Source organism: Fusarium subglutinans (assembly GCF_013396075.1).
Source record: "Fusarium subglutinans strain NRRL 66333 chromosome Unknown NRRL66333_c0000050, whole genome shotgun sequence".
NCBI classification, from domain to species: domain Eukaryota; kingdom Fungi; phylum Ascomycota; class Sordariomycetes; order Hypocreales; family Nectriaceae; genus Fusarium; species Fusarium subglutinans.
Genome location: NW_023502113.1, coordinates 111,768 through 130,509, shown reverse-complemented (window position 1 = coordinate 130,509; position 18,742 = coordinate 111,768). Strand labels below are relative to the sequence as shown.

Genomic DNA, 18,742 nt, shown 5'->3' with positions numbered 1-18,742 from the left:
TTACGAGAAACCTTACCTACTATAGAGTCCTTTGGACAAGGTCTGTCTCATCAATGCTGTCAATGAAACCCACGTAACCGGCTGAGGCTGGGTTGTTCGGTACGTACCCCACCTCCTGATGCACTGGACTTCCATTCCGAAGGTAGCTGCTTCACTGAAGAGGCCTGACGATTACACGTACAGCTCATGGAATAGACCACCTGTCGGCTGGCGCAAAAAGCCAGACAAGATAGACCTCGCTCAAGACACCACTCACATTATCCTACTTCTTTATGAATCCAGCTCTTTACTGTTTTTCTTCTTACCAAGTTCGAAGCTGTCGAGTCGCCATTGTACTTACAACACTTGCCCAAGATGGAGGATCGCAATAAGATATCCCTCCGCAGCGGCAAGAGAAAGAAGAGGCCAACTATCAGTGCTCCTCGCCAGATCTCAGGTCCGATTGCTCAAGATGATACAAACAGACCGCCCCCTCCAGGCGACCCTGGCCAAGCTCGTCCTCGCCCGCGTCCTCCCCCGATGGCTGGTGGAAAGGTAAGTCTCATTGAAAGGCTGTTTCCAGTGTCGCTATGCTCACATCGTCCAATAGACCTCGGATCTTGTGAAACGACGGTACTCGACTCGATTTAATCAACCACCCTCAGGCCCCAATGGCGCCGCACCTCCAATGCCGCAGATGCCCTCGCTTGGCAATTACGAACCTCCGACTGCTGCCGCTATCAGAAAGCCTCCCTCGCGTGCGGGGCCTGGAGTTGCTCCAGTTGTCGATATTAAGGGTCTGCGAGATCCGAAGTTGAAGCCAGACCGATACGTCCAGGCTGCCCTGAGCGATGCAACCGAAGACCAAATCCGCGAATTCGAAGATTCGTTGCGAAAAGTTAAGACGCGTGTGGGAATGGATCTACAGCAGAGCGTTATGCAAAACAGGACACAGTTTATCAAAATCAGCAAGGAAGCGGAAAAGCTAAAGAGCGAGATGAGGAATCTCAAGAATTTCATGTCAGAGCTCAAAGTCAACACGACAGCTATGAGAGCTGCCGCTGCCAAGAATGATGAGTCAATGCCGGGGGATCTCGTAAGCGCCCCTGGTCTCAGCAGCAGAAGAGATAGGCGCACCTCTATTGCCGACAGAAGCGCCATGTGGAACTCACAAATGCAGGCTCTATTCAAAGGCGTGGAAGGATCGCAAAAATTTCTCCCTAATGCGGCGGGACGTCATGTTGTCCAAGACGCAGGGCCTTGGATTGAGCTTGATAATGCCACATACAAGTCGCGCCGAGCGATGCAGATCTTTCTGCTTAATGATCACCTCCTCATCGCATCGCGTAAGAAGCGAAAAGCAGATGCGCCGGGTTCAGACGCTCGAGGGCCGATGATGAAGCTGGTGGCCGACCGTTGTTGGCCACTATTAGATGTTGAAGTGGTGGACATGTCAAGCACCGGAGAATCTTCGAGTAGTGGACGCAATAAGCTTGCAGATGCTATCATGGTCCGGGGTGTTGGTCAGGAATCTTTCATCTATCGGACGGAGAAACCCCAAGACCCTGAGAAGAAGCAACTACTTCTCAATGTGCGCAAGGCTATAGAACAGCTTCGCAAGGGCCTTCGATCGGAGATGGAAGCCAACAACAAGGCGCGTGAAACGATCAACTACTTCGCCTCTCGCGATCCCGGTCTTCTTCAAAAGACGGAGCTTCTAGCCACGCTGTCAGACATCAAGGATATGCTCATTGAAGTTGACGGCAAACAGCAGAATTTGCGCTGGGTTGAGAGCGAGATGGATGACCTCGACATTGACATTGCGATGCAACGATTCGAAGACGCTGTAGCTCGTGTCGAGAAGCTCAAGGCGATCGCTCGCGGGCTGAAAAACCATGCCATTGCTCAGGACTTTATCAACTTCAAGGTTGGCGAACGATGTGCTAAACTGGCGGACATGATTGTTCATGAGCTCGAACTGACGCACGATAACAATACAAAGACAAGGCGTAATGTCAGCTGGTTGACGAGACTTGGATTTGAAGATTGCGCTCGAGAATCGTACCTAGCGGCGAGAAGTGGCACTATACATAAACGAGCCAGGTGAGTAATGGTGTGAATTATATGAGACGACAAGCTAACGTGTTATCAGACAATGTATCTTTCAAGGAGATTTGCATTTATACATCTGGGAGCTCTCGTTTGTCTACTTTATGGTTATCCATAACACGGTGCAGTGTTTCCAATCTTGCTTTCCGCCGCCCATGATGAGTGTATGTGTTAAATGGGCCAAGGAGGAAGTAGATGCGTTCAACGTCATCCTGGCACGCCAACTTAGTAGTACGGAGCCTGGGGGGCAGGTTTGGACCCAGTGTCTGGAGAGGGCGAAGGAGCATTCTAAACTGTTATCGGAAGTCGGCCTCGACTTTGAGAACTTGGTCGGGAAGAACTTGTCAAACTATGAGCGTGTGGAAAAGGAGGCTTCCGTCGGACTGGGTTTGTCATGAACAAAAGGTTTAAGGTGTTGGTTGAGGTGGATGAATTGGTTGGTGTCAGTAACCCTTTGGCTACCTTGTCAGCGTCACATATTACTCGTATGGCAATACCCAGGCTGGAATTGGAGGGCCATTGTAACAATTATCGAAGAAATGAAGCTAGTTATGATCAGATGTGGCCCAAGTGATGTTAAGGTAGTTGTTATTGGAGAGAGATATCAAGCCACACCCGTTCTTAGGTACCTTACTTAGACAAGCTTTGGGCTGCAGCCAAGGTACCTTGACTTTATGGCCACCGCGGTTCAGTATTGAAGTGCCGCATCTCAGAAAATCAAAATACTATACTTAAATGAGATCGCGATGAACTCTTGTCACCCAATCGTCCTATAGAATTCTCTGTTGAAATCTTGGTACATACATATGGAGATTACATGACGCCACATGAGGCGCTACCTATGGTATGCAAAGCCAAGGCTGGTAGTGGAAGGGGCAAACACTGGCTAGACTGGCACTGCGCTGGCGGTGCCCCAGCTTGGCGTGCTGGAGTGCTAGGCTGTCCGCGCCTGGACCTGGGCTGGGCTGGGCTGGGCTGGTTGGCAACCACCAACATCATCCATCCCTCCCTCCTCCTTTCGCTCCCCATCATCATCCATCACCTAACAACACCCACCAAAAATTCTTTCACTAACGAGCTTCGCGCGTCCTCGCCATCCTGCGCCTTTTTTCCGCATACTCCTTTTTTAACGGCGATAGAACGATTTAGCGACAGGAACTGCTGCTGCTGGTATCGGCAGCTGCTGATTATCTCATCTCCCTTGTTTCCCTTTTCTCCTCCCCTGACGACCGCCGCCTTTGTGCCTCGTGCGGCGTGCCCCACCTGACTTCTCGCGATTCAGACCGCATCAACGTCATTTCAACCTCACTCCCGTTAATCAACACATCAATAACCGACCCGACACCGCTAAGCCATGGATACCAATATGGAGGATGTTGGGCGAGCACCCGCTGAAGCTTCACCCGTGCTCAACTTCGAGCCTACTACGATCCCCACCCTCGACGGCTGGATCGAGAGCTTGATGTCTTGCAAGCAGCTGGCCGAAGCTGACGTTCAGAGACTGTGCGATAAGGTGAGGAGGCTGTCAATTCGACGGGATGGAGAGCTTGGTCTGATACATGGTGCATTCAATGATCAAGTCGCGATCAGACTAAGCGTGCATCATACTCAACTAGTTCGGCTTCTCGCGTGATGCAACCAAATGCTAATATGTCTTGTAGGCACGAGAAGTTCTACAGGAAGAGTCGAACGTGCAGCCAGTGGTACGTTGACAACATGCGCTGGCAAGCTAAGTGCTTGAGCTGACACCAAATCGCCAGAAATGTCCCGTTACCGTCTGTGGTGATATCCACGGTCAATTCCACGACTTGATGGAGCTCTTCAAGATTGGCGGTCCTAACCCCGATACCAACTACCTATTCATGGGTACGCTTCAATCATCTTTCAGCCTCACGAAGTCGATACTTACTCCCCATAGGTGACTACGTTGACCGAGGCTACTACTCTGTTGAGACAGTCACCCTTCTTGTCGCCCTCAAGATCCGATACCCTCAACGAATCACAATCCTCCGAGGAAACCACGAGTCCCGTCAGATCACTCAGGTCTACGGTTTCTACGACGAATGCCTCCGTAAATATGGAAACGCTAATGTCTGGAAGTATTTTACCGACCTCTTTGACTACCTCCCCCTCACTGCCCTGATCGACAACCAAATCTTCTGTCTTCATGGCGGCCTCTCCCCAAGCATTGATACTCTGGATAACATCCGAGCTCTTGATCGTATTCAGGAAGTTCCTCACGAGGGTCCCATGTGTGATCTTCTCTGGTCAGACCCTGACGACCGATGCGGCTGGGGAATCTCTCCTCGAGGTGCGGGGTACACATTCGGACAGGACATTTCAGAAGCTTTCAACCACAACAATGGCTTGACCTTGATTGCTCGCGCCCATCAGCTTGTTATGGAGGGTTACAACTGGTCTCAAGACCGAAATGTTGTTACTATTTTCTCAGGTACGCTCAGCACGCGAGACGCAACGCTTCTGTACAGCATTAACATCACTACAGCACCCAACTACTGCTACCGATGCGGTAACCAAGCTGCTATCATGGAGATTGATGAGCACCTGAAGTACACCTTGTGAGTCGATCCACTCTCAAAGTCAAATACACGAACTGACCACAACCAGCTTGCAATTTGATCCATGCCCCAGAGCTGGCGAGCCTATGGTCTCAAGGCGTATGTGTCACCCACAAACAGTTACAAGGACTCAACTAACACTATGACTAGGGACTCCGGACTACTTCCTCTAGTCTCGTTACGTATACCCACGTTCTACAAAGCTCGAGTCAAATGTCGAAGTGCCATGCCTGGGGTATCCACGCCAGCCTTAAGTCCTTTGCAGCTCGACCGTGTACGATTCCACGACGAATTCCTCGAACGAAAACAGAACTTCATGGAGCATGGATTGCACGAATATTACATCTTTGCCAATGGAGAGCTTCCGAATGTTGCAAAACGACCGTAACTTTGGAGGTACGTGCAGGGAAGGGTTGGTAGACTTGATTGCGGCGCCCACCTCATGGCTGCTTAGATACGCATATTTGAGTTACGCGCTGTAAGAGAAAGAAACACGCATGCATGACCAAAAATTGTCTGTCTGTCCTCATGATATGAGCAGTGAAGCGATTGAAGAGCCGATTTCCTCACGTCATTAGTGAATAATACTCCCCTCCTGAGGCCTCGCACGAAGGAAGTGATGGTAGCAAATGACGGCCATCACTTGGATGCTTTATGTTGATATGTTGAAATGAACCAGTATTTTCTGACCAAGAATTTCCACAAGTTGAATTATCTCGACTACATTAATATGTCTAGACTAATCTCTAACAAAGCTGACTCTGGGTACTACATAACACTCGTCCAGGATCAGTCATGATGTTCAAAGATATATCAGACTTTTCCATGTCTTGTGATGCACACGCCACCCCCCCTCTCCATAATATCTTGCACAGAAGAGCTTGTGTCGAGGGGCGAAGACCGTCGCACAGAATCCATATCCATTCTTTGTACGCCCGCAATTGGCTATTACAAACAGTACAGCCGTGTAACACGGTGGTTGACATCAAACGGTCTCTTCCTTGACCTCTTCCTTTAGACCTGCCTCCCAGTTTTGCTGCTGCTGTTGGCGCTGCTCAGCTGTTCGCGGTCGCTCGTCATCGCCAAAGACTTCCTCTTCAGTATTAACACGGTACATACGCTCTTGGGTCTTTGTATTGCGACCAGAGTAATCACCGGGGGCATTGCTGCCGTCGGGAATGTGGAAGCGTCGATCGAATCGTGAGAGAGCGTAGGAAAAGACGACGATGATCTCGATGACGTAGTTGAAGCAGTAGTAACATGCTTTGCTGTGATACCAAGCTGGATCGTTCGCAGGCCGCAGCTTGAAGGATACTCCAGTCCTGAAAGCAGCACCGAGAGAGAGCAGCGTAGTTGTGAAGATAAGAAGCTGGATTTTTGTCCGCATGCGCCCTTGTCCGAATTTGTCCATTGGTGCTCTTCGGGGGATAACGAAGCACGCTCCAACAATGGGCAATGGAAGAAAAGCGAGAATGGCGAGAAACGTGCTGCCAGTGAGTTGAACGTCGCGAAGCTGCTGCTTCGTATGTGGGTTCAAGGTGTAGAAGTTATACACCACAGCTGCAATAAGCATAACAAGACTTGCAAGGATGGAAAAGTACAAGAACTTGAAACCCAACGAAGCAGGTCTGCTCCATCCAATTTGTGGATGATATGCCCTCAAGATGCGCTGGGCAAAGATCAGATTCACAACGAACAAGAGCACAACGCCTGCGTTTGCAAACACCTGGGCAGCGATAGCAAGACTAGTGTCACGCGGGTTCGAAGCCCATGCGATTCTCAACACGTTCGCGGTGATACGGGCCATGCAAAAGCCGAAAAGCAAACCGCTGAGGACGAATTTGTGGGATCGCTTTTTGTTCAGCTGAAAGATAGTCATGTTGAGGATGGCACCGCCGACGAAGAAAGCCAACATAACAGCACTGATGGGATCGTCGACGCTGGGCGTAGGTCTGCCGCCGAGACCAGCTGTCCTGGGGAGATAGGGAGGCCCTTGGGGAGGTGTCTCGCCTGACATCTTGATGGAGAAATGCTGTGTTTATGTCGATGACCTATAAGAGCAGCAGGTGTTGAACCAATCGAATGTACCCTGTTGTCAGAACGGGAAGCTCAAAATGATGGACGTAAGAGCACCTTGATCAAGTTGGAAACAAATCATCTCACAAACGGGAGGATGTAGTCTATATACGTACCCCTTTGGGAATGCTCTTTCTTCAGCAACACTGAACCAGACACTCGGTATCGGTCATCGGCACCCCGAATCAGCAGATGGAGCGGCAGATCGCAGTTGCCCCGTTTCCTCTTTGGGCAATGTTTTAGACGGCATGTCGGAGGTTGACTTGAGCGCGAGAGGAGCGAAAAGGATATGATTGGTGAACTTACACTTAAGGCTGAAACTAAGAAATATTTCACACTAGGTAGACTAGACCGAGGGTGGGTTTTGGATATTCTGATTCATTGATTGATTTGAAACCATCAACTTTCTCGCCATTCGGTGAGATAGCTCAAGGCGACTCGGTAAAAATAACACATTAGCTTTTTTTCCCTCCAGGCAAAATAGACTCTATTTACCTCTTATCCAATATCACCTCTCAATAGATAAGCCATTTAATGCATGCTTTTATCGTTCTGGTTGGTGAGACTGGAGGTGTCATCGATCGGGGTTTTGTGATATTAACACCGTCCCTCAAAGAATCGTGCATGGTTAGAACTGGAGATAGGTATGCAGTAGCCTTTCTGAGCTCCGGAAGTTTTTCATGTTCTATCAACTCATATTCGTCTAGGGCCAGCATCAGTGTATGTATGTACCTATATATAAGTAACGTGAATGAATCTCAACCTTATCTGATGGCAATACGATAATAGGGTTTCATCGTCCGAAGCCAAACGCGCCAAGCTTTTCTATGTTACCCAGGCCCCTGCTTCAGCCCTATCGCCCCCCATCCCCAAGTTCAACTTCCAGCTGGAGGGCCAGCGAGATCAACTATTGTTGGCGAAGGTACATGGCAATTTGGGAACATTGACGAAACCCCTGACTGGTATCAAGAAGAAAAGCGACATGGGTGTTACAGGGTACGTACTGCCATCATTTCATGACGAGATGCCTTATATTACAACCTTCCGCTCCCTCCAGGAGTATTTTATGTCTTGTAAACACTGAGGCATCCGTACGTCGCCTCCGCTGCATCTTCGAAGACTAAGTTCTGGAGCTATGATGGTCAGCTGTGGCGATCATAGGAACCTCAGATCTAGCTACCTTGACCAACTTTCGTGTTTAGTTAGGTATCCTACGAGTCCCACGAATCAGTTCTGTACCTTATACAGCTGCCGCATTGAAATGAAAAACTAGGGACTGAAAATTACACCCGACGTCCTCTCCTCAAAACTGTAGTTACGGATGAACTTGATGACCTACGTTCTCAAGACACTCAGTTAGGAGGCCAGGACGTTGAGGAGAATTAGATTAGGTATTTATTTTCTTGGTCTTCTTCTAGCCTTCTTAACTTAGGTACCTAACTACTATCGAAGCCTCATTGAGTCGGTTTGTGCTGGTTCCTAGGTATACTCTATTTTTGTTTGCATATGCCGGGCTATACGCAGAAATTTAAGGCAAGGTATTCTAGCAGTAATAAGTCTAGTAGCTATCTACCTCAGTAGTATACATGAGAATCACATCTCCCACCGTTTTGTTTAACTCGACTGATAGGCGCTGTACAGTAGCAGGTAAACTAAATAGGCTTTTATCACATTCAGGTCTTTGCCCGTCTAGCATTATATAACTCGCCCGCGCTTCAAGCTCTCGTCTCTTACATCTTTGCCCTTATCTCTCATCCCTCTTTTAATTTTCTCGCAAGTCGTAGCATCCAGTCTTCAGACTGCGTGTGGGTGACGCCTAACGCCGTTGACATTTTTATCCTTTTTCTGCCACTGAGAGGCACTTGCCAGTAACTTGAAACATTCTCACGCACTGCCTCTCTGATTCAGAGGCTTTTAGGCACTGCCGCATCCTTACTCATCTCCTCTCCACCTTATGCTTCCATTTGTTGTTTATCCTTTCATCTTGCATCATCCTTCCATCCTCGTCATCACTCATCGCGCTGCCGCTTCCTTCAGGCAAACAAAATGCCCTACGTCCCAGACACCATTTTGAACCTTTATGAAAAGGTCCAGGACCTCCTCGATAGGTCAAAGAGATCATGGCTTGCAGCGTGCGAGGCATGGAATGAGGAGCCGCCATCTAGGATTGCAACACCTACGACTACTACTGAGCTACTAGTACGCAAGAAAAGGATCACGAGGCCAAAAAAGAAGAAGCTCAAGATTAGCAGCTCGTGCCATCAGCTTGGGCCGTTGACCAGTATCTTTGTCGAATCTACTGCGGTGGCTGTGACGAGAGCTCAAAGTGTCGCTGGTGTGTCCAGCGATGGCTCTCGATTGGTTATCTGGGCCGATGCTTCGAACACGAAGAACTCTTCTGGCTTTTCCATGGCATTTCTAACTGGCTCTAACTGGGTTCGCGTTACTGCAAAAGGACGCGGCACTTCTACGGAGGTTGCAGAACTTGAGGCTATTTGTCTTGCGCTGGATTATGCGGTGCAAGTCACCAAAATGCAGAATGAAAACGTCAATCCTTTACGATCCGTCGAAGTTTTCACCGACAGTCAATCCGCCTTGAATCTCCTAAGGGTGACGAATAGACCCATGGTTACCACTGAACCTCACGGAAATGCACAAGTCAGCAATCCTAACACCAAAAAGGGGATCAGAAAACGAACAATAGAGAAAGTCTGTGTCATGATAGATGGACTTCGAGAAGTTGGAGCAATGGTCGAGTTGCACTGGGTCCCACGGGGCAAAGCCATAGGCAATGTCATTGCTGATGAGGGGGCAGCAATGGCAAGAATGGGGTTGGCATCATATCACACCCCCAACAACGTTCTCGTCGAGCTTCTGCCTGGAGATGAACAGCAACTCGACAGCGAACATGGTATGACTGTGTAAGTTATTCCCCTTTCCTACAGGTGTTTTATTCTGGGGTGTCCATGGCTCTAAAGTGCCTCGTGATACATCACAGTAAAGGACTTCTAACTGATTGCATGAGTAGGCCTTTCAAGCAAACGTCGATTCCACGTACACTATTGGCATATCAAGTTTCTATGGTCCTCAGCTCAAGCGAGTCCACCGCCACTAGCAAAAAGGAGCCAGAACAGGCATCTGATGTGCAGCAAACCCAACGAGAACTAATTCATGATAATTGACATCTGAGCTGGCTAAACAGTTTGATCGAGGTACACTTGTGCGTAATCAACACACGGGTACATGCTCTTCTAAGACTCTAATCATATTCCAGGTCTATTTTGTGCTCAGTTTTGGAGCCCAGCAACGTCAATCGTCCTGGCGGGTTTCCACCATCCCGCGTCAAAGTCTTGATGCATCCGGCTTGTAAGCTGGATAGCTGCATGGTATGGTCAGCAAATTCAGTCAGCGAGGACTCAAACTTACTCGGTGTAGCCGTGTTCATCCGGCGTGTAGAATAGCGAACGATCATACTTCGTCAGCGGCCAGCCATTCTGAATTCGGGCTGGTAGATCGGGGTTTGCTGTTGCTAGTTCAGTACATTTTTGGGGGAAATTTGATCATCTAACTTACGAATGAAGAAACGTCCAAAAGCTACAAGGTCATCAGTCTGAGCTGCATGCATAACTGCAGTTTCAGGTGTATAACCTCCTGCAACAATGAACTTGATCTCTGAACTGCCAACAATTTTCCGAATGGGAGTGAGATTTTCGTTCTCTTCCAAGATTTTGTCAGGAGAATCACTTCCTCCTGCGATCCTAGGTTCAACTGCATGGATGAATGCCAGAGATGGCTGGGCTTTGATGATGGCTTCAGCCCATGGGGCGAAGACAGCAAGAGGTTCGGTCTCACGCATGCCTTGAAATCTCGAAAAGGGGCTCATGCGAATTCCAACGCGATCAGGGCCGATGGCCTCGCAGACAGCGTTGAGGACATTCAATGGAAAGCGGAAACGATTTTCGAGAGTACCTCCGTACGAATCCGTGCGGTTATTACTGTTGGTTTGCAGCTATAAAGGTTTCAGTGGCGGTTTTCGGGAGAGAGTATTGAACTCACGAATTGGTCAATAAGCTATAGGGAAAGTTAGCTGCGCGAACATCGCTTTGTAGCCTGAGGGACTCACATATCCATTTGCTCCATGAATTTCAACTCCGTCAAAGCCTGCCTCGATGGCATTGAGAGCAGCTTGTCGGTAATGTCCCACGAATCTATCGATATCAGATTCAGTCATCACTGTGAAGTTAGCGGGCGGCTCAGCCGACCCAGTACCCTTCGCATCGAAGGGCACAGAACCGGCGCTCCAGACATGAGGAACAATCCTCAGGTTCGCAACTCGGCTACAGGTCACGGTCAGTATCCAGCCTCAATAAACGCATATTAGATGTCGATGTCATTACCCTAGGGCCCAGAGCTGACAGAATATAAGCCCTCCTTTGGCATGTACAGCATCCGTTATCGTCTTCCATGCTGCTATCTGCTCTTGAGAATAGAGACCAGGTACACGCGACATTCCACCGGCCTCATGAGCGATGAAGGTGCCTTCAGAGATGAGTAGACCACCAGCAGATGCCCTTTGAGCATAATATTCTGCCGCATAGGGCGCCGGGACCGCTGTGGTCTCATCTGCACGTCGTCGTGTCAAAGGAGCAAGCACCACTCGGTGCTGAAGCTCGACTTTTCCCACTTTGACGGGAGTGAAAAGCTTTGTCGTCTCCTTGAGTGTCATGTTGTATGCCTAGAGATGTTGTGTAGTTATTCTTGGACCGAACATCTCAGTAGGTAGTAATCGCGTATTAATAATGCATGCAAACTAGTCCCGCATATGCCTCGGCTCATACTATCAATTCGGCAGCGGTAAACGGCGTAGCTTGGGTTGACTTGCGCCTATATGATGTATACGCAGATATCGGGTATGTTCTCGTGCAAATGTGTTCTGATTCTTTGCTGATAGAGCTTGTAAATTGTCTCGGTACAAGTGTCGAGTGCCTGACCGAGTGGTATATGAAGTTAAAATAATGATACATACAAATTAGTGTTTAGGGTAGCCATTTTGCAGCAACCAAATTACAAGCTTCTTCACCGTATTCACGCTTGGAAGACCTATTCTCTTGTCATCTGGGCCAAGAACACAATGTAGATCCTGTTGAGAAATTGCGGGAAAGATACGTAGAATACTATCTGAATCTGCTCAGGTAATTACTGACAATGGACTGCCGACTCTAACAATGATGTCTTGCAACATACGACGCGATTGGCTCGTCAAACTCACCTTAACAATTAATCTCCAGGTCCAAGCACTTGACCAATCCGATCCACTTAAGTAGAAATCGTCAGGACGGGCAAGCATTGACCGACATCAAGTACATTGATCCAGGTGTATTCGCCAAAGACGAATATTTTCAATCATATCGTGTCTCACATTCATCCTGTACTTTACTCCGTTCTGTGTGCCGATAACAGTTTGTTGATCGACACAATACCAAGCAGCTCACTTCGCTTGACCGGTAGTGGCTTTTAGACAGCGATAGCGCATCCTCGTTTCGACAAATACTCCCCCAAAGCAGCGGAAAACAGAGTCACATCGTGACATGATAAAGCGGTTCGTGATGTTCCTTGTCCAGGCGAAACGCGCTTCCAGCGAGAGCAGGGATTAGACAAGGGCTGGAAATTAATCTGCAGGAACCCGAGCTTGTTATGTGTAACGTACCGACATTTTTATGTATAAAATTATCCACTGATACGGAGTACTTGCTTAGATATAGCTTCTGACACTTCGATACTGGATAAAGTTGGGATTGCGAGGCATTCAAAATTTCAAGGTCAGAAATTTATCATGAGCTTCAGGGGCCAAGAATTCTGTTACATTTCCCGAGTATCAATCTCAACGGCATTGTGCTGTATGTTTCAATATCAATCATGATGCAAAACACCCACTTTATGCATATCGGCATTACCATTGCAATTACTGGAAAATCTCCTAATACGGAAACAATCCATGACATCTGGCAGGGTGTCCGCTAGAGAACGCAAGAGGCACAAGGAGGTTATAATGTTACGCTGTGCGGCGATGCGACGTTGACAAAAGCTACTGGGCCAGCTAGGTACACAAGGTAATAGAAAGGGAAGCACTCGTCCCTAAAATACCGCAATAAAAATGTGTGTATGAGATATATTACCGACGTGAACAGTTGGCCAGAGTTGTGACAAAGCAGATGTTCAAAATGTAATCTCTAAAAAAAGTAAAAATTATTTACTAAGCCGGGGCACGTCTCAGACAGTCGCTCAAGAACTGACAGTTCACATTGACGGGTCAAGATTGGAGTGGCTGCACGGCAGAACGGTGAGAGGGTTGCATCCGATGTGTTTCTTTTCTCTTGAACCATTTTTGGACAAACGTTTCCATTTGTGGTTGCGTATACTCACCAGCAATCGCCGAGACTTGCGCGTTTTCTCTCACAAGCTTTTTGTTTTCCACTTTGCGCGCAACGCTGAGTGCATTCTCCGTTCATCATGTGTGTGACAATAAACATATGAAGAGCGGCGGTAGAAAGCGCAACCACGGCAAATCAGAAAGGAAGTAACAAAAAAACTTGTTTTTGCTGTTGTGCATGGTCGTGCAACAGAGAGTCATTAACGCAAGGAGGTCGATTGACTCGATGTCCTGGAGGCTAACGTTGTGTCCATGAGATCCGACTGGGCTAGAAGTTTCATAAATTCTGAGTCTGACTAGTGCACGTGGAGTCAAACGCAATTGGGAATAGGGAAGGCAAAGTTGGATCTGAGTCGAGATACAAATGGGTCAAGATCTGATGTGAGGGGGAGGGAATGACGATGACTTGCAGACGAGATGCTGTCCTTGGAGGCGACTAACTTTTGGAGGAGTCCCTCCTTGCAGATTGCATTGACCGCAACAATCTGTGTGAGCGTTATGCTCTATGCCTGTGTCCGTGTTTGTGTCTTGAAAACAGAATCATTGTTGAACATACATAACTATCATCAACCAAAGATTCAATGCAAAGTCTCGCTAACAAAGTTATGGAGACCCAGCAACGTGGTGCTGATGCTAGGTTTATGGGGTCATGTAGCGATAAATAGCGGCCCGGAAAGGCCATGGAAGGCGCTGTTTAAGTGGTGGATGGCTATAATGGCGCTAATGACCCTGCCCGGCTTCCGTTGGATCCTTGTTCCCCAAGATTAAACAAGTGCAGGCTAGCTGAGAAGAGAAGGTATCTGAATCATACAATCTTGGAGCAAAAATACATCTGAGAATTGGCCGTTATCCCAGCTGGCCCTTGCCTAGGTATTCCTTTCTGGGCCTAGAACCACCCGACTCACCCTGGCTATCTCCATTTCCCTCCAGTCAGTTTTGTTTGGCTAGGAGCATGGGGTCCAAACACCAGGCGCCGGCACGACTTTCGCCCACTCTGATCATCCTCAGGTCCTTCATGTTTCTCTAAATCCCTGCTTCCTTCTCTACCTCTCTCTCTTCTCTCGCTCCCACTGCGCTGCGCACCCGTGTCATCCTTCTCTCACCGGACCCCCAGGCGGTTTGCACTGCCTTGACGCACCCCCTAATATCCCAGCCAGGGTCAATCTTCAACCACCATCCGTCGCGTCCGCTGCCGGGTCTGAAGTCGCTGGGATCTCTTCGCTCGAGTCGAATTTCTTCTTCTCTTTCTTCTCCCCCTTCCTCCTCCCCCCACCTGTGCCCAGCCAGTGTGCGTAGCATCACCTGGTTTGCCCTCAATTGCACCCGCTCAATCAACTCGAGGCTGAACGACAATCGAAAGGAACGAACTGCCACGTCCGTTTTCTCTCGAAAGGGACTGTTTCTCGAGGACCATCTCACCTTCTTTAATTCGTTTACGACATTCGCTCTTTCCACCTGTGGAAAATTAATCGTAATTTAATCTTTCACCAACTGTTACCATCGTTTGAGAACGTCACGAAATCGATTGCGCTCCGACAATTCAACTTCTTCAATCTAAACTAATCACACATTCACTCACTTTGTTTGCTCAGGAGAGCAGTTTTTGGCTACGATTATTAACCGCCCAACATCTCTCCGTCGATCTTTGCATCGACCACTCCAGACCACTTTCGACAACAACTCTTTGACGAATCAGGCAAATCATCCAGAGCTCTTATCCCGACGACCATGACCTAGGTGTTATTGAAGCTTAAGACATCACCGATTTCTGCATCAGCTTGTCGAACTTTGTCCTCCAACCCAACTTTGCAGATGGCCGCGCTCAAGCAAGACACGGTCCCTTCGAGGGCTCGTCAGTCGCGGACCTATGTCACCCCTAAGAGTGTCATTCTTGGCTTACTTTCTGCATCACCAATGGTTGTTTCGGCTCAAAACTCGAACTGTATATCTTTAAAGGATTCAAAAGCTTGCCCAGCATTCACATCCGCATCCATCTCTACTGGAGATAGCCTGCTTGAGTTCTTGTGAGTCCTCTTGTCTGGTGACCTCTCAATCTTGCTAACTTCATAAACAGCCCCTTCTTGCGATATGTTTCCGACAGAGCATCTTTCGATAGCCAACTTTCGAACTATGTGCAGAGAGATTACGTTCAGAGGCAGTAAGTCAGCCAACGAGCAACATTTTTGAGCAATTCTAACCACTCGTAGATATCAATCCTTGTTCGGATGTAGCAATCTTGACTTGACTAACACCAGCGACTTGTATGCGCGCTTCACCACGACCGTGTTATGCAATTCCATTGTCCAGAACTCCATTGAGCCCTGTGGCCTGTCAGCATCGCAGTCACGACCTCTCTGCGCTGACAGTTGTGCTGAGTATGCCCAAAGCGAGGCTTATATAACATCAGACGACGAGCTCTGTTCGAACCCGTCAAGCAGTCTGCTTCAACTGATTAGAGCAGACTTCACGAACTGTGCCCTTCCTGGTGGCTCCCTGGACAGTAAGACATGTATTCCAGCAATCGAGAACGAGTCACAGAACTGTGGCTACGGCAACAGCACCGTGGGACTCTGTACCTATTGTGGTTCAGGCGGTCTTAACTCGACCGACACCTGCTGTTACAACTCAAATGCCGAGGATCGATGCAAAGATGTCACATTACCGACTTTGACCGCCACCATGACATTTACCCGAGTATCACCAACATCTTCAGCTACTGGATCAAGCACTGCAGGCAGCGGAAGTCACAACTCCGACGACGATGACGATGAAGGAGGAGCAGGAGGAGGTCTAAGCGGCGGAGCAATTGCTGGTATCGTTATTGGCGTTCTTGCCGGTCTCGGTTTGCTTGCCCTTGGCCTCCTGTTGTGCCTCAGAAGGAGACGACGACCGAGCAGTCCCAAGGGAAGCATTTTTAACCAACCTTCGCCGGCCCGACAAGGTGGAACAACTATGGCTCAAGCAGCACCCCCAGCCGCCCCTCAGGGATACGAAGTTCTTCCTGGTGGACGTATAGCACGGATGTCTGCTCTCGAAGGTCATTCTGGCGATTCACCTTCTCATCATCGCGACACTTCATCAGCCGCCGGTGGTATTGGTGCTGTAGGCGTATATCCACGCAGGGATCATTCATCTTCTGACGAGTTCACGTCAAGCCCACCCTCGTCAGAAACGCGTGGCGGAGTCCTTCGCCCACCACCGACCAAACCTCGACGACATGGCTCACTCTCAAGTAGTTCGGCCCTTGGCAGCTCTGTACCGCAGTCCCCATCTAGTGCTGGGGGATTCTCATCGCCTCAAGGCGTCGCTAGCCAACAATCCGAGCAGTTGCCATTTTTCAAGGACTACTACTCTCAAGACGACATTCACCCCGGTGACCGAATAGCTGTTCTTTGGGCTTATCAACCACGGGCAACCGACGAATTCGCCTTGGAACGAGGAGATATGCTCAAGGTTGTGGGCATATGGGACGATGGTTGGGCAACAGGTGTAATGCTCAACGAGCGGGCAGATGAGTGGGAGGCTCGACGACAAGCTCAGCGCGATAGTGGCGTCTCGAACGCGTCGGGACGCCGCGATAGCTCCCCTGCCGCAGAGGGCGAAATAAAAGCATTCCCTCTGGTTTGTGTGTGTCGCCCCGAACACTGGAGGAAGACAATTGAGGGTGATGGATCAACGGAAACCGGTTCCAATGGCTTCAATGCTCACTCATCATTCTCATGATTAATACAGTCACGACACCTTAACTTGAATACGGCCATGGAAGGTACACGTTATCGGTGCATTGGTTTAATGGCTATGGCGTTCTGGCTTCATACCCTGTTGGCATCTGCAGCACAAACTTCATTCGATATCTTGGCACGTTCAATATGAATATCACTTACCACGCTCCGCCGTTCGGAGATATCCCGATCCCGATCAACTCACCAACCATCTGTACCACGCCGTTATTCGTCTTTGACCTTTGAGATTATGACGAACTTAGGACTCAGGTCCATACTTTCAATTCTAGCGCTGAATTATATACCCGGTGCGAACCACCCAGGATTGCTGTTTTGCAGAATTGAGGACACAGTGCACGTAATGCATGGGGGAACCAAGGGGATGAGAGGAGAGATGAGGACGGCAAGATGAAGTAGCCGCACCACGTTCCTTACGCCTTCAAGGCTTCTTATGATGATGTTAAATAAATAAACACTCACTACCATAGATAGAGCACCTTCTTCATGGGCGGCTACGACGCCTAACGACTTTTTAGCGATACTGCAAACAAGTTCATTATTTCTGATGATATACACACTACTCGTTCTTTTTAAGCAGTGAAGTTAGAAGTAGAATTCCAGTTAAATGCCACAAGCCTGCCGGCTAATAAGCGATCTAGGGTCCATCCATGTTTAAGATCTCATGGAATGTGGGTTCCTCTGTCTACCGCCGCTGTGGAGTGGTGTCAACAGAAGCCCCACCGTGGGGTGTTCCCTCCCGTCAATTCCTCTACTGCTAAAGAGGGGCAGAGTTCTGAAGCAGATCCCTTTCTGAACTTGTAGACCACAGCCAAGTCTTTTCCAGATCTCAAAGCAACGATGACCGATGCCAAAGCAAAGGCGGAGGCCTTAGTGCCCAGATTCAAGCTCGATCGCGTCCTCAACCAAGATCAAGCAGGACGTCGCATCTCCCTCTATGGTTCTATCGACGACCAGCCAGCTCTACTGATCCTGGAACGGGCTCCCTTCCCAACCTCACAGACCTACCTCACCGATGTTCCCGCTCAGCTCACGCGGATTCAGAATCTGGGCGCAAATGATATCTACCACTGGTTCATGGGCCGTAGCGGCACTGAGACGACCAAGCCTGACGACGCCGACTTCTTCGCCGATCTCAAAATCAACCTGATTTACCCATGTACCGAAACGCACGTCAAGAAGTACAGCAAGCAGGGTGTTCGGTTCGTAACGGAGACACCAGATGTTTACAGAGACCACATTCGACCGTATATGCTCAGCAAGAGGGAGGAAGGACGACTCAATTGGGTATTTAACATTATTGAAGGACGCAAGGAGGTGGAAGATGTCATCTACAGAACGAAACTTGGTGAGGCTGGCGATGAGGGTTTCCTCATGCTGCCAGACCTCAACTGGGACCGCAAGACGCTTGATGCGCTGCACCTACTGGCGCTGGTCGAACGACGGGATATCTGGTCGCTAAGAGACCTTCGCAAGAAGCACATCCCCTGGCTGCAGCACATGAAGACCCATCTTATCGATGCCACTGTCAAGACGTATCCATCGATCGAGCCGGACCAACTGAAACTCTATGTGCACTACCAGCCCACATATTACCACTTCCACATTCATATTGTTCATGTCCAGCTCGAAGCGGGGGCCACTCAGGCGACGGGCAAGGCAGTCGGACTCGAGAATATCATGGAAACGCTGGGCGCAATGGCGGGAGACGACGAGGCGGGTATGGATGGCATTGCTATGAGCTATACGCTAGGAGAGGCAAGTGAGTTATGGACCGAGATTTTCGAGCCACTCAAGTCTAGTGGCGTAGCTTCTCGATCGCAATAATT

General features: G+C 49.0%; 7 protein-coding genes across 7 annotated transcripts; 5 read left to right on the top strand and 2 right to left on the bottom strand.

The window, feature by feature from the left end:
• Positions 1–354: 354 nt before the first annotated feature.
• Positions 355–2,486, top strand: FSUBG_5204 (exocyst complex component EXO84; the record flags this gene model as incomplete). Its single annotated transcript, XM_036683276.1, has 3 exons — positions 355–534; positions 590–2,082; positions 2,132–2,486. 3 exons carry the CDS (start codon positions 355–357, stop codon positions 2,484–2,486), a joined length of 2,028 nt encoding a protein of 675 aa, XP_036539290.1.
• A 968-nt stretch (positions 2,487–3,454) lies between these two features.
• On the top strand, positions 3,455–4,840 carry FSUBG_5203 (serine threonine phosphatase PP2A catalytic subunit; the record flags this gene model as incomplete). Its single annotated transcript, XM_036683275.1, has 7 exons — positions 3,455–3,601; positions 3,750–3,791; positions 3,849–3,954; positions 4,007–4,540; positions 4,595–4,667; positions 4,717–4,766; positions 4,818–4,840. 7 exons carry the CDS (start codon positions 3,455–3,457, stop codon positions 4,838–4,840), a joined length of 975 nt encoding a protein of 324 aa, XP_036539289.1.
• Positions 4,841–5,652: 812 nt separating this feature from the next.
• FSUBG_5202 (uncharacterized protein) lies at positions 5,653–6,684 on the bottom strand (the record flags this gene model as incomplete). Its single annotated transcript, XM_036683274.1, has 1 exon — positions 5,653–6,684. One exon carries the CDS (start codon positions 6,682–6,684, stop codon positions 5,653–5,655), a length of 1,032 nt encoding a protein of 343 aa, XP_036539288.1.
• Positions 6,685–8,789: 2,105 nt separating this feature from the next.
• On the top strand, positions 8,790–9,858 carry FSUBG_5201 (nadph2 dehydrogenase; the record flags this gene model as incomplete). Its single annotated transcript, XM_036683273.1, has 2 exons — positions 8,790–9,664; positions 9,819–9,858. The coding sequence occupies 2 exons, from the start codon at positions 8,790–8,792 to the stop codon at positions 9,856–9,858; spliced, it is 915 nt and encodes a 304-aa protein (XP_036539287.1).
• A 227-nt stretch (positions 9,859–10,085) lies between these two features.
• FSUBG_5200 (NADPH2 dehydrogenase) lies at positions 10,086–11,792 on the bottom strand (the record flags this gene model as incomplete). The annotated part of the gene is made up of 8 exons (XM_036683272.1): positions 10,086–10,122; positions 10,170–10,266; positions 10,317–10,752; positions 10,800–10,814; positions 10,867–11,080; positions 11,141–11,478; positions 11,582–11,627; positions 11,770–11,792. 8 exons carry the CDS (start codon positions 11,790–11,792, stop codon positions 10,086–10,088), a joined length of 1,206 nt encoding a protein of 401 aa, XP_036539286.1.
• Positions 11,793–15,087: 3,295 nt separating this feature from the next.
• Positions 15,088–16,896, top strand: FSUBG_5199 (SH3 domain protein; the record flags this gene model as incomplete). The annotated part of the gene is made up of 3 exons (XM_036683269.1): positions 15,088–15,197; positions 15,248–15,331; positions 15,381–16,896. 3 exons carry the CDS (start codon positions 15,088–15,090, stop codon positions 16,894–16,896), a joined length of 1,710 nt encoding a protein of 569 aa, XP_036539285.1.
• An 857-nt stretch (positions 16,897–17,753) lies between these two features.
• FSUBG_5198 (Scavenger mRNA-decapping enzyme) lies at positions 17,754–18,740 on the top strand (the record flags this gene model as incomplete). The annotated part of the gene is made up of 1 exon (XM_036683268.1): positions 17,754–18,740. The coding sequence occupies one exon, from the start codon at positions 17,754–17,756 to the stop codon at positions 18,738–18,740; it is 987 nt and encodes a 328-aa protein (XP_036539284.1).
• Positions 18,741–18,742: the final 2 nt, after the last annotated feature.